At 38.4% G+C, this 13,161-nt stretch overlaps 1 protein-coding gene across 1 annotated transcript; it reads right to left on the bottom strand.

The window, feature by feature from the left end:
• Positions 1–152: 152 nt before the first annotated feature.
• Positions 153–6,957, bottom strand: LOC131799935 (uncharacterized). The gene is made up of 7 exons (XM_059117622.2): positions 6,396–6,957; positions 5,910–6,004; positions 5,607–5,763; positions 5,116–5,182; positions 4,174–4,445; positions 2,927–3,089; positions 153–1,363 (listed from the first exon to the last, which is right to left on the bottom strand). The coding sequence occupies exons 1-7, from the start codon at positions 6,780–6,782 to the stop codon at positions 969–971; spliced, it is 1,536 nt and encodes a 511-aa protein (XP_058973605.2). The 5' UTR covers positions 6,783–6,957; the 3' UTR covers positions 153–968.
• Between the last annotated feature and the right edge of the window lie 6,204 nt (positions 6,958–13,161).

Raw genomic sequence — 13,161 nt, 5'->3', positions numbered from 1 at the left:
GTCATTTATTGCCTTGCATATTGTCAAATTTCACAATGCTCGAGGAGCCACAGAAACAGTTTCAACTAACCTGATTTTTTTGTGCAGCACAGAAAATTATATTAAATAGAATGCCAAATTATCATAATTAAAAACAGAAATATGGAAGCCAGTAATATGTAGCTATTCTTTATTTCAAAGCAAATGCTTAAGGAGCTATACTTATAAAGCTACAATTAATCTTTTAATCGTTGTCGTCTTACGACAAAAGATCGCTCATAAATACAATGCTTAATTATTCTGATTACAAATTGAAATAAGTCTTTGTTATTTCAAAGCAAATGCTAAAGGAGCTATTCATAGAGCTACAAAAAATTTTTGCTATTAATCGTTGTCGTCTTACGGCAAAAGATCACTAACAAATACAATGCCCAGTTATTGTGATTACAAATAGAAATAAGTCTCGTTTATTTCAAAGCAAATGCTTAAGGAGCTATTCATAGAACTACAATTAATCTTTACTTTTAATCGTTGTCGTCTTACGGCTAAGGATCACTCATAAATACAATGCCTAATGATTACAAATAGAAAGTCTTGCTTATTTCAGAGCAAACGCTCAAGGAGCTATTCATAGAGCTACAATAAATCTTTACTGTTGATCGTTCTCGTCTTACGGCAAAAGATCACTAATAAATACAGTGCCTAATTATTATGATTAGAAATAGAAATAAGTCTCGTTTATTTCAAAGCAAATGCTCTTGGAGTTACTTAAACAGCTTCAATAAATCTATACTATTAATGCTTGTCGCGTCACGGTGAAAGATCGAAATAACATAGAATGCCTAACTGTCAAAGACCACCGCTATAAACATCTCCTAAACCCTGTAAAATTACCATAGCAACATGAGCACCATCTTATCCATCAACTGATGTGAGCTTTGCTGTCATTATATCATTGAGTTCTTCGTGTAACCTAACACAAAGTTACTTCATTTCGTACAGTTATCAGAGTCACTCTCAAGGCTTAAGTTTTCTCCGGAAGAATTTAGGGCAGCAGTGTTTACAAAAGTGTTATGTTTGTTAAGCTCTTCAATACTCTTCGCTGATTTGAATACCAAAGGTCGCTGTGCCACAACGGAATCACATCCCTCAGACGCATCTGAGTAGATTGGATTAGTTTTAACATTGTTTAATAAAGGTGCACCGCCTTGTTTAGAAATGTTTCTTTCCTCTCTTATGTCTCTTAATACTTGTTTACACTTATCCATCTCTGAAGATATTCGATTGGACATCTGTGAGTGAAAAATGCGTACAAAATCTCTCATTTCTGCAACTAGGGCTTTTTTCTGAGCAAGTTGGGATGAAGATGCTTTTAGCCTGTCAACTGAACAAAAAACAGATAAGTTGAGGATATTTACTGGCGATTAATGATATAATAATTAATTATCAATGAGTCCAAAATTACAGGTTGGAGCTTACAATAATTTACTATAAAGAATAAAAAAAAAACGCACTGCCTGTAACTATTAAAGCCTGCCCCACCCCATCCCCAAAAACTCGCCAAAGGTGGGGGCGAATGTAATGTCTTCCTGTCAACACTATGCTGCAAAGGAGCCATAGTCAGTAAAATAAAGAAATGCAATTGTAACATTTAATTATTTGACCACTAAACTCCCAAGATCTGATTGTTAAGTAGCGATCTCTTTAAGAGCGGTCCAGTGCATTTCGCATCGGAAAAAAGTTTTCTCTCAAACTTTGCCCAATAAACTATCTTTGGTAGCAAGTAAATAAAACCACATTAGTTTCTGGAAATACATTACAATAAAATTTTTAGAGCTCTTAATAATAAAAACTTCCAAAGGCCCTTTTTTGACCTCTTATGACATCGAAAACTTCAAAAGTTGAAAAGTCCGGTCCTCGTTTCACACCGCATGCAGCAAAAAATCTTTTTTATTCTTAGACTGTGTGATATGTAAGGTGTATAAAAAGTATTTCAATTTTGATATTCGTTTATTCAGAGGTTCGTCATAATTTATTTAAAAACACTCCTTAGACAGCTTTCTCAAATTGGTCAAAAGGACTGTTTCTTTCTTGGTTGATATCGCTCAATTCCAGACCAGACCATTGAAAACTCCGCTTTATTTCTTATAACAAGACGTTTGGCTGCAGAAAAACATAAAAACATCCTGCACTTATCAATTTTCCTCACCGTGGTGACTTTAAAGTTTTACCGATTTCGCTAGCGTGACAGCCGATTATGCAAATAAGTTCATTGAGCAACCTCCGACCGTTTTATATAAGTAGCTCGAGAAATCTTTGATTTTAACCATTTAAGTTGGAAATATAGTAGGAGAGAGCTTTAGACCACACGGATTAATACTTTAAACATTTTAGAAGGCCAAAATTTGGCAAATTTTACTATCTCGCGACGAAAGACGTCAACAAAACGTATCGAATATCATAATTTGGTTAGCTCTAGGTCAATACTATAATGCAAACTCATTTTAAAAATTTGGCTTATGTTATTTCATATTTGAGTTCTGACAGCTTACGCTATTCAAACCTCTATGAACAATTCAGAACCGAACCCCAGGATTCTATTCGGTGTAACCGGCGATAAAGGCGCATTCTAAAATACACCGTGACCAGTGACTCTGTCACGTAATTCAATTGTGTTATCATCCTGAATTGCTTCTCTCTTTCCTTATAGGTACAAGATGCATGTTAATCACTTCTAGGAGTTGTTGGGTTAATAGGTAAGAATTCCAATTCCTTAGTAGCCAAACTTCAAAGCGCTATGATTGCCTGTAATTAATCTCGTACCAAGATCCTACGGTGTAACAGCTGATTGGCCATGAAATATCTGGTACAAGAATGCTTAGAAACGATTTTACCTGTACTTATTCCTGAAAAATATTCACTCAAGATAAGAGATAAGACGTCTTACCTCTCTTTTGGCGTGGAACGAAAATTAGATAGTGGTAAGTTATCCCAGCAATGATTGCTAATCCAAGCATTCCACACAAGTAAGCTAAGGCCATGCGGAACATATCGGAGGAACCGTCGAACAAGTCTGTACTTGATTCCACATTTTCATCTGGAGGAGCAGGCTGCGAGAGACCACAAGAAATAAGCACAGAAAGGAAAACTCGACAGTAACAACAACAGCAACAACAACAACCACGAAAGTATTTTTAATCAATTAAAAAATACAGTCAAAGAAAAAAATTATACGGGCCAGGTATAATATGTGACCGGCCATTATTGATCACCTGCAAGGAGCTTGAGGTTTTGGGGGGATCGCACGGTTTTCAGGGGGGAAGGGAGAGGGTCAGTCGTCGCTAACAGAACAGAAAGGGGAGAGGGAGGAGAAGCGATTTTACAACCTATAGGGGAGGGTAGTGGGGTTATGGAAAATTGACTGGCAATGTAGGGGATAACTAGAATACTACAGAGCCTTTGGGTAGGATCAGGCAAATGTTATTGTGACACATCCAAATAATACTATGCCCACTTCCCACTCTGACGGGAAATTATGACTGTTCCTTAGATTTAAAATATCTTAGGTTGAGCATTAATATAAGACCATGGTGATGGAAGAAGTTTGCAAACATTCATTGGTCTGATGGGGATAGGGTTGTGGTCCGGACCACGTACTTCTCCCTGGTTTTATCACTGATAATGAGTCCACCTAGGAAATACAACTCCATTTTAAAGAGTCACTATTGGTTGCATTAACTAAGCCTTTACTTAACAAATAGGGAAGCCTTGATTGTGCTCTCTGCAGTTGTAAAAGCACGCAGGAAGCGGCTACAGCACGAAGAAATTATAGGGAGGATGAAAACCTCCAAAACTCGGACTGTCCATTTTACTTTCTCATTGAGGATTTTCGTCTCTGCTCACGTTGTAATAACACAAATTACGGCACCTAGCATGTTTGCAAACCTTTGTTGGGTTCTTCTGTCGCTTCTTGTCGGCTCACTTATTCCGAAATTTTACTTTCAGTTAACGGAAAAAAAAGGCTTGAGAGAAGTCCAGGAAAAGGTTGGACATGGTTCAGCTTGGCAGATGGCGAGACAACTTAGTTCAGCTCAATGCTCCATGCTCTCATACAGTATTCTCTTTCAGCTGGTGACAGCGCGTTATTGAACTTTACTATAAAATATTAAAATAACAACTATGAATTTCACTTACATCAAGTGTCTTTGTCGAGTTGCTTATCACGTGGAATATATTACTAATGTGCAGGTTGATGAAGTCCCGACATCTCTGCTCCACATTCACTGCTGCTCCTGAAAGAACAACTCCATAGCCAAGTGGCTGGTTCAAAATCTCCTTCACATAAATTCTGTCACTGAAAAGTTCGCTCTTGTGATCTGCAGCAACGTAGGTGTCTATAAGGGCACCCTCAATTTCTCCATCCTCGAGCGCTGCACGAATTTCTTCAAGATTTTTATAGTTCTTTTCTGTGGATAAAAACAATAAGAAAAAAAAAATTTGCTTTGCCCATTTTAAAATTCTAATCTGAAGGACTATTACAGGTTATTTCAGCTCCTAAATAAGGGTCGAAAGGATTACGGATTGCTAAATTTTGTTCTACTCTGTTTCGCGATTGGTCATTTAATATAGCACACTCCATTCTCGCGGCCAATCACATGCAAAACTATAGCGAATCGTGACTTGGTTACTTCTGTTTATTTCGGTATCTCTCTCGTGCATATATTAAAGTTCACACGGCAACCAGGTGGACAATCAGACATAGTTTGAAGCTACTCTGGTTTGCAGATTTAATGAATGTAACCGAAGAAGTTACAATTCATAGACCCAACGTTTCGACACTCCTGTCAGTGCCTTCATCAGGGGTGATCTAAACGCTGCAACAAGAGGTCTTTTTATATGATACTTATTAGCGGCCTTTTTTCTGAACGTTGGGTCTATGAATTGTAACTTCTTCTTCATTAAATCTGCAAACCAGAGTAGCTTCAAACTATGTCTCTCGTGCATGTTAGCTTTTAAGCGCGCGCGCAACTCGCGTTCTCGCAAGCAGGCTTCGGAGCCCCTCCATTTTTTCAACCCACCAGACATACTCACAAAATATCTTAATGACCAGTTGGGATTAGGGATTCATGTTTTTACCTTCATTTACTCTTGCATTCTTTCGGGTGCCAATTCGATGTTCCGTGGAGTTTTGAATTGCTCCAATCTAAGTTAAATTCAAAGAAATACCATCAGAACTGATATTTACTGAACGTTTTAAAAGGGCATGCTCGATTACGCTAAGTCTGTAAAATAGTCATTTCCAGTAACAATGAAGAGTTATTATTTCCGTAACGATGCTGTAACTATGTCTGTAACTATTTCCGTGGCAAGACCATCAGTAATGCGATCGCTACATCTTCTCATGCAGTTCATGAACCAGTTTTCAGTTCCCATTAGATTCTGATATACGGCATACGTAATTTACAGTCCCTGAAGGAAAAGGAGTCCATTCCTTTGTTTTTAGATAAAACTAGAGACAAGCAGCTTGAGATTTCAATTAGTTAGCAAAGTAAGATGAAGTAATGCCATGTAGCCTGCTGTGCCGCGTGTATAAGAAAACTGATTATGTATTTGCAATCGAAACGCACCTTTGCACCGTACAATGTGATTGGGTATGGAACGTTGACAATCGTCAGCGCCGACGCAATCGCACTAATAAGAATTGAGATAATAACGATTCTAGTGAGGGTCCATGCCATACCAAAAATACGGGCAGGAACAGAACGGGGGGAACGATCTCCATAGCTGAAAACAAAAACAGACAGACAGTCAAGTGAGCATACAGAGAGGAGAAGAGGGGCTTGGGTTCACGATAACGAAAAAGGGCTGCTAAGAAGTAAACACCGATAAGAGATTCGGCACTAATAAAAAAATGTTAAGGGTTTGCTTACCCAACGTTAGTCATGGTGACGAACGACCACCAGAATCCTTCACCGATGACTTTGCTAAAACAGGCTGGAAACTGATCTGGGTTGTTCTTCATATCCTGAATAATGAGATAGGGAACGAGGACGAGAGAAACATTCCCAATGATTTAACTTCAATTAAGAAAAAAAAAACAAAAAACAAAACAAAACGAATAAAAGTTTGAATTCTACTTAGGTTATGAGGTACACAGCACTGTTGAGGTGCAATCCACGAAAGCGATATACTTCCTTGTGGGCGGTTCATAGACTCAGTTAACCCTTGAACTCCTAAAGGTGATTGACATGCAATTTCTCCCTATAATATCCATACTTTTTCCAGAAAAAACAATATTCACATCACAATTACCATTATTGCATTATCTAAGAAGTGTGTGAAGTTGAGTCCAAAACTCTACTCCTAAAAAGCTTTCGTTTTTTTAAATGAATAACAGCGAAATACTATATACTCACCAAAAGCCATATAATGAACCCGGAAAGAAAGGCCATACATGCAGACAGTAGTACCAGTGGAAGGCACGAAAACACAGCGCTTACAATGTTTCTTGCAGCTGCTCCTGGACTCCTCTTGGCGGCGACAAAAGCCAACCCAGGGGACTCCACAAGATTAACATAGGGGTGAACGCCCCCAAATCTTGTTACGTATCTGTTTCCGTAGATTGGAAAACTTATTTGTGGAACCTCATCGATGTCACCAAGAACGTCTTTAAGGCTTTCCTTGCCGGATCGCTGACCATTTCCGTTTGAAGTCAAGTTGATTTCGGTGAAACCGTATGCAGGACACTCTCCACAAGCTCTATAGATCATATCTACGACAATGTGACTAAAAATGCCATCCATAGTGTTTCCTTTTGGATTCACTTTTAGATACGGCGGAGTTGACCAATAGTTCGTGTAAAGAGTCTTTGGACAGCGACAGGTTTCTTTAAAGTAAACGAAAATATGGATGAGAGATATTCACCAAATTGTTAGGGACCGATAATTATTCATCGCCAGGGAAGTGGGGTCCGTAAGACTTTACTTCTATCATAATAACATTTACCTGATCCCCCATAAGGCTCAGTAGCATTCATAAGCAGACAATGTTCTATAGTCCACTCTAACCATTCCCCCAGAAAATCGTGTGATCCTCCAAAATCTCCCCCCCCCACCCCACCCTGTGTTTAAAAATGATGAATCTCTCAATATTGACATGACATGTTAAGGAGGGGATAAGTCCAAACATCTGTAATTCAGAGAGGATAGCTATTCAAGCATTCGCTCAGTGATTACAGCGTTAAGCTATTCCGAATTATTTATACCTATACCTACCACCATAGGTATAGTTACTATAAGGCCCCAGGCCCTTTTGAGTACGAGCCGCCACCTTAATTTCATAAACCGAGTAGGTTTGAACATTGAGTACTATCCAGGGATCAGTTGAGTTTGCTATGTCCGTATCATTCAAGTGAACTACACATTTCTCGGCTGTTTTCACTCTTTGGTACTTTATGGAATATCCCATCAACAGACCATTCACGTGACCAAACGGCACTTCATTCCAAGAGACGTTGATGGATTCTGCAGCCTTTAATCTCTCAGCTGTCACGTTTTGTGGAGGCTTACTGGGTGCTAGAGTAAAGACAAAAGCAAAACACGTCAGTACAATAATTGAAAACTTCTACCCATAGAAAAACGATGATTAGCAAGCGATTAAATGAGTCAAAAGCCCCTTGGGGAATTTTCTCTCACGAGAGTGAATGGAAAGATACATACATAGACGAATGATTTTCTTAGAAATTTAAATAATCATCGCACACCGACTGTATATCGGCCATAAGATAAATACAGTTTTTACTGGGCCCCGTGACCTTCTTTTCTTTAAGTAACCTAAATAAACCCCAATTTGGTCGAAAGGTTTCCGCCGGCTACCGAACGTTTTAATTAACTAAAAAATCGTGCAGTATTCAATGATGATTGCCACGCACTTATCTGTTTGTTTTGCTTTGCGCCTTTTTTCTTTGTCTCAAGAAATCCAAGAGTATTTTATCCGTCTGAATCATCTAGGTGGATGATTTTAACTGAACCTAAACTTTTGATGTTTTACGTTTGAAGTTAGCAAATCGGAGACTACTTGTGTCACTTCTTCTCTGGATGCTTTAATCTCAGTGTTTTGGCGCCATTTTGGATTAACTGAATTCGTGCCTCGATTTCATGCGAGAGCTTTGAATCCGCTCGTGTACGGCAGGTTGATTAGCTTGGGCTGAGTGGCATGGGGGGATATTTAAGGAATTGTGACACGTGGCAATCCAAGCCACCATTCGATGTTTGCACGTTAACTCTACGTGTGATTTTGGTACGCCGAAACAAAAAAAATTCCATTCCTAAGCTTATTAATTACATATTTTTTAAAAAATTTCTGCCATTTGAATTACATACTTGGGCTTTTATTACACTCGAGCCTAATCCATGACGTATGAACTGCAGGTATATCTTATAAATTGAAGTAGTCTATACCCTTTATTACTCCTTTTCGAAAAATTAGAGCCACTGAACAGAAGAGACAGTACATTTACAGCTTCCATGAACCGTTGTAAGACATCCAATTTTACTGTCGAGATGGATTCAATTCGCTCTTCTGATGAAGTCAGACATCTCTCTCAGTACAAAAACCTTAAATCCAGGTAATAATAAAAATATGGAATAAGGCAGGTGCTATTTTGAATCATATCTAAAAACATTGATGAAAAATATTGACAAGGAATAACAATGGGTGCCCAATTGTTTATGTCCAAAAAAAAAGATTACAGAACAAGTTAGTAAAGAATTGCGGCATTTTGAATTTTGGAATTTTTTTGTAATAAAAAGTTTAGGAAGAGCTTTAAAAATTTCGCTTATTTCGTTTGTTTGCAATAAGGGTCCATTCACGTTTCTGTTATACAATAGCTCAAAGGCACGGACCTTGATCGTAACTTTATCCCCAAGGAATTGACCATAACATAACTTTAAGGGTAAATCCTCGGAATTTTAAACTTGCGAGGAAAATTCATCAAATACCTCGAGCTTGTACTTGGCAAAGAATGAAAACTAGGACCAAGAAAAACTGTTAAGAAATAAACACAGTATTAGTGTCCGTTCAGGCAAACTCAATGCGCCGAACACAACATGTGATGACACATACGCGGATAGGTTTCACACGCAATTGGGTCTAATTTAGAGTATTAAAAGGAATCATGCGGAAGAGATAAGTTTCTTTGTTAAATGATGAAAACAGAGTAATTTTTAGAAAACAACTCTTCATGACATCTTTAATTAAAACAGTGTTCCATGCGAAGAGCTTCCGTTTAAGGTAAATAATTTATCACGAATAAACCAAATTTTGCTTAATATTATTCTTGTCTCGCTACTGCCATGAAATTGTTTGCTATCGCAGCTATCATCTTTAACTTTGAAACTTTTGTTTCCTTCTATTTTTTTTGTTACATTTTTGTCGTTGAGCTATGACATTTATTCTTGCATGAAACTTGTTATTGTAATTTTTTAGCAAAAATAACAAAACAAAATCTCCGCAGGAGGTAGATTTTAACTTACGTAGCCACTGAACAGAACGACAGATCATGAATTTTTGAGTCACTCGCCACAAATTTTGAAAATAAGTTCTTTAATCTTTGAAATAACCAAAAGAATTACCATACTTTATCCTTTTAAGGTTTACTCACTGCCCCCTCCCCCACTCTCCTTACTCTTAGCAGGAGCATATGTCATTATTAAACAGTCGGGCTATGCAATTTCACACTACATCTTAAGGACGCTATAAATTTCAATGGTTTTGTTTCTACGAGAAATACAAGGCAAATATGGAAAGGAAAACGATAACCATGTATTGCCAGGAAAAAATAAAATTCTGTAGAAAAAAATAAAATCCGTAAACATTGGTGCATTGTTTGAAATTAAAACTTACCATCTCAGTGAAGGCGAATGGTCTCAAAATTGAGTAAGTCCTTGGAAAAGAAATTACTCTTAGAATTTCTTCATAAGGAATAATCCAGCTCTTCAATTTAGACGAATCTGAATCAAGGATGTGAGTGGCGTACTTTTAGTCTCCTCGGGCTTATTTTGCAATGTCAACCTGATGTCTCTGTAGAAACGAGAAACGCTTTTGATTGGCCAATGTTTGGGCATATATCGAAGTTGTGCGACTGAAGTGACTGATCGGAAAAGGAAGTTAGAGCAATGCGTCACTAAACTATTTCAATTTTTGGAGTTTAAAGGAAAAACTAATCAATAAAACAATGCTTTAACAAGAAAATGAGATGATCTTACTTTACTTTGCTTTTTTGCAGAGGAAAACTGGGATAATATTTTTCTATTTCTCTCTTACTCTTGAGCGCAGTCGTTTCAGTGGGCAAATTATCTTAAGGAGCACACTCGAAGATGTGTTTGTAATTTAGAGAATAGCTAATTTAAACAAGCTATAAGCTTTTTCATTAAAGAAACGTCAACATCTTTGAGCGATCACACAACAAAACGTGCTCTATTCACTCGTGGCAGGTGTTCAAAAACATGATCCACCGTTAACAGAGTCGCATAACGAAGAAAACGCAACATAATGAACATAAATGCAACACATAGTTAACTTTAATTGCCCGCTTCGACTCGAAAAAAAAATCTAGGCGAATTATTTCCGATAAACTGCAAACTGCTTTTAAGAAAGGATTAGTCCCAGAGGTGAACTGTTATTTTTGCCATCTGCCATTGTTTTCTTTCTATCAAATAAAGGGGGTCATACTTCGCTTGGTCCTCAAGTCGGGCTTGCGCCACCTATGATTCTGACTGATGTATTGCATCACACGGAAAAAAAACAACTACAGCTTCCTACGAAATTTTCATGTGAGGTATGCGCGAAGGAACCTATCGGCAAGCAGAGCTTGTCCTGTCACCATCACCATCACGAAGCTCGCAGTGTTTATTTTTTAATTGCGTCTCAGTGGCTCCTACAATGATCTCTCGCTCGGAAAGAAACGTTTTAATTTGTCTTATTTAGAGTTGCTTGAAAAATACAACTTATTGTGAAACGAATAAAGGGGGTAATTTTCTATAGAAAGTGTGGTGCTGCGTCGGTGGGAGAGTATAATAGGGTAATTTAGTGTTAACTACAGAGTTGAAAACGTAAATTGACCACCGTAAAGAGTTTAAGAGGCTGTCCGCGAAAGAACCGACCACTCGAATTTCGGCGGATCACAGGATTCTTTGAAATTTTCACAGTGAGATGATTACTCTATTCTATAGGCAAATATCGGATTTAATTGGTTCGTAGTGCTATTTCGCCAAAATTTAACGATGATTTACAAGGACGGTCCAGGACAAGGAAAATTCTTTATGCGGGTATCAGCGGCCATCCCGAGGAGTCGACCCCCGGGCAACCCAAGGGCAACCCACGGGCTTAGCAGGGGATTTGTAGCAAAGGCATGCCCCGCACGCGGGGCATTAGAGCGCTTTTGCGTTTTTGGCTAAATACCCCGGGGCCATACCCACGGGATTTGCACGTAATCTGCTGTCTCAACGTTCAGCGGTTTTCGCCACAGGACAAGCAAGCTCGCTCGCTATGTGCGTTTGACAAATCGGGAAATCTTGGCGTCTTTTATTTGTCCTTTGCAGTTTATTATCCTGTGTGCCATGGTCAAGTATTGTGCTGTTGCTCTGTGCCGTAATGGGAGTAAGAAACGACCTGATCTCAGTTATTTTTGCTTTCCTACAAGGCCCAATGAGCGTAAGAAGTGGGAGGTTTTCTGTAAGCGAGCGGATAAAAAATTCAAGACACTCGGCGATCCAAGAATCTGTTTATTGCATTTTAAGGAGAGCGACATCGAGATTTCAATTTCATACGGTTAGTTCGCATTCGAAGCGTCTTGCCGATAGGAAGAGACAGTGTGATGAACAACCGCAAGCCAAGAAAGTTTGCCCCAGAAAGCTCGAATTTGAGGACTCCATAGAGACTTGTGTGGATTTTAGTGCTGATGTGGCTTCAGTAAACCATGATCACTCGTACTTTTGTATCGAGGAACAGGCAACACCGACTATATGTTGCCCAGGTTGCTCCAGGGGTGGGGGTATTTGTCCCAATTTTTTGCCTTACCCGATGGGCTTTAGCATGTATTTGTCACGGCAGCTGTGACAAATGCCCCTGGGTGCCCGGGGGTCGACCCCTCGGGATGGCCGCTGATACCCGCATTATTTCAGAGTCAATTTTAAGCTTTTCGCTGAGGGGTCTAAAACCTGACGCATCTTATCAAATGACAATAAAGGGACACGTTGTATAATTTTACGTCGCTTCTATTGATTGATGGCAAAATATCTAAAATCTGACTCAATAACTGAGAGTTACGTTGTAACAAAAATACCACACAGAAAGCCCATTTCAAATTTAAGCAAGCGTGCTGTAGTTCCAAGAAGCTTTTCTCAAAAGGATAATGGAATCTGGAGTCCTGACCACCATCCGTGTTTAGCACTTGGACTAGTGTTTCAAAACCAAGAAAATCATTTTAGGGGACTGGTGTTTTCCATCTGCAGGAGCTCGATGAACTTTGGTAACATTCCATGGTCAAAGTGCGCATGGCTTAATTTATGCATATTTGTAGTGACTTCCTTTCTCATTCAAAATCAATATCTGAAGAAGTGTCTATTTTGAAAACTAGCTCAGCTTTTTTTTTAGGGCGAGGAATCCATAAATTCATCAAAACGTACCTGAAAATTATGAATTACGAAGTTAGAAAGGAACGTCTTCTGCGTAACATTATGCTAAACTGTCTCAGGCGGACTGTAAAAAACAGGTTGACAAAATTCCATCTAGTTAGTCCTGACCATCTTGTGTTGTAAAAAAAATTAAAATGTCGTTATTTACAGATTTAGAAACGCTCATGTAAAAGGTGTAATAATAAAGACAACTACATGTTACCTGAGCTACGAGAATGCTGATTTCAGTCATGTGTCACGCTGGTATGTCACGGATTCATTTTTAACCACATCGAAATAAATTAATGGTCGAAATAAATGGTAAACGATAAGAGTGATAAATTACCTTTTTTACTGCAATTAATCAGCTTAAATTACCTTACTATGCACCGAAAGTGTAACGCCATTGAATATATCTCTTTTTCTTTTTCTTTTTTTTTTTATTTCGTTTTTTTGGTGTCTGTTTGTAAGCTTTTATGTTAATTGAGCTTATTTCAAATAATGTAAC

Source organism: Pocillopora verrucosa, chromosome 11 (assembly GCF_036669915.1).
Source record: "Pocillopora verrucosa isolate sample1 chromosome 11, ASM3666991v2, whole genome shotgun sequence".
NCBI classification, from domain to species: domain Eukaryota; kingdom Metazoa; phylum Cnidaria; class Anthozoa; order Scleractinia; family Pocilloporidae; genus Pocillopora; species Pocillopora verrucosa.
Note: the sequence above shows the minus strand (reverse complement) of the source record. Positions and strands in the feature narration are given on the sequence as shown.

Coding starts and splice junctions, on each gene's coding strand:
- LOC131799935 (XM_059117622.2), bottom strand. CDS start 6,782: ATGGATGGCATTTTTAGTCACATTGTCGTAGATATGATCTATAGAGCT. Junction 4,446..5,115: donor GAATGCAAGAGTAAATGAAG/GTAAAAACATGA, acceptor TTTTATCCACAG/AAAAGAACTATAAAAATCTT. Junction 1,364..2,926: donor CGTTCCACGCCAAAAGAGAG/GTAAGACGTCTT, acceptor TTTTTTGTTCAG/TTGACAGGCTAAAAGCATCT.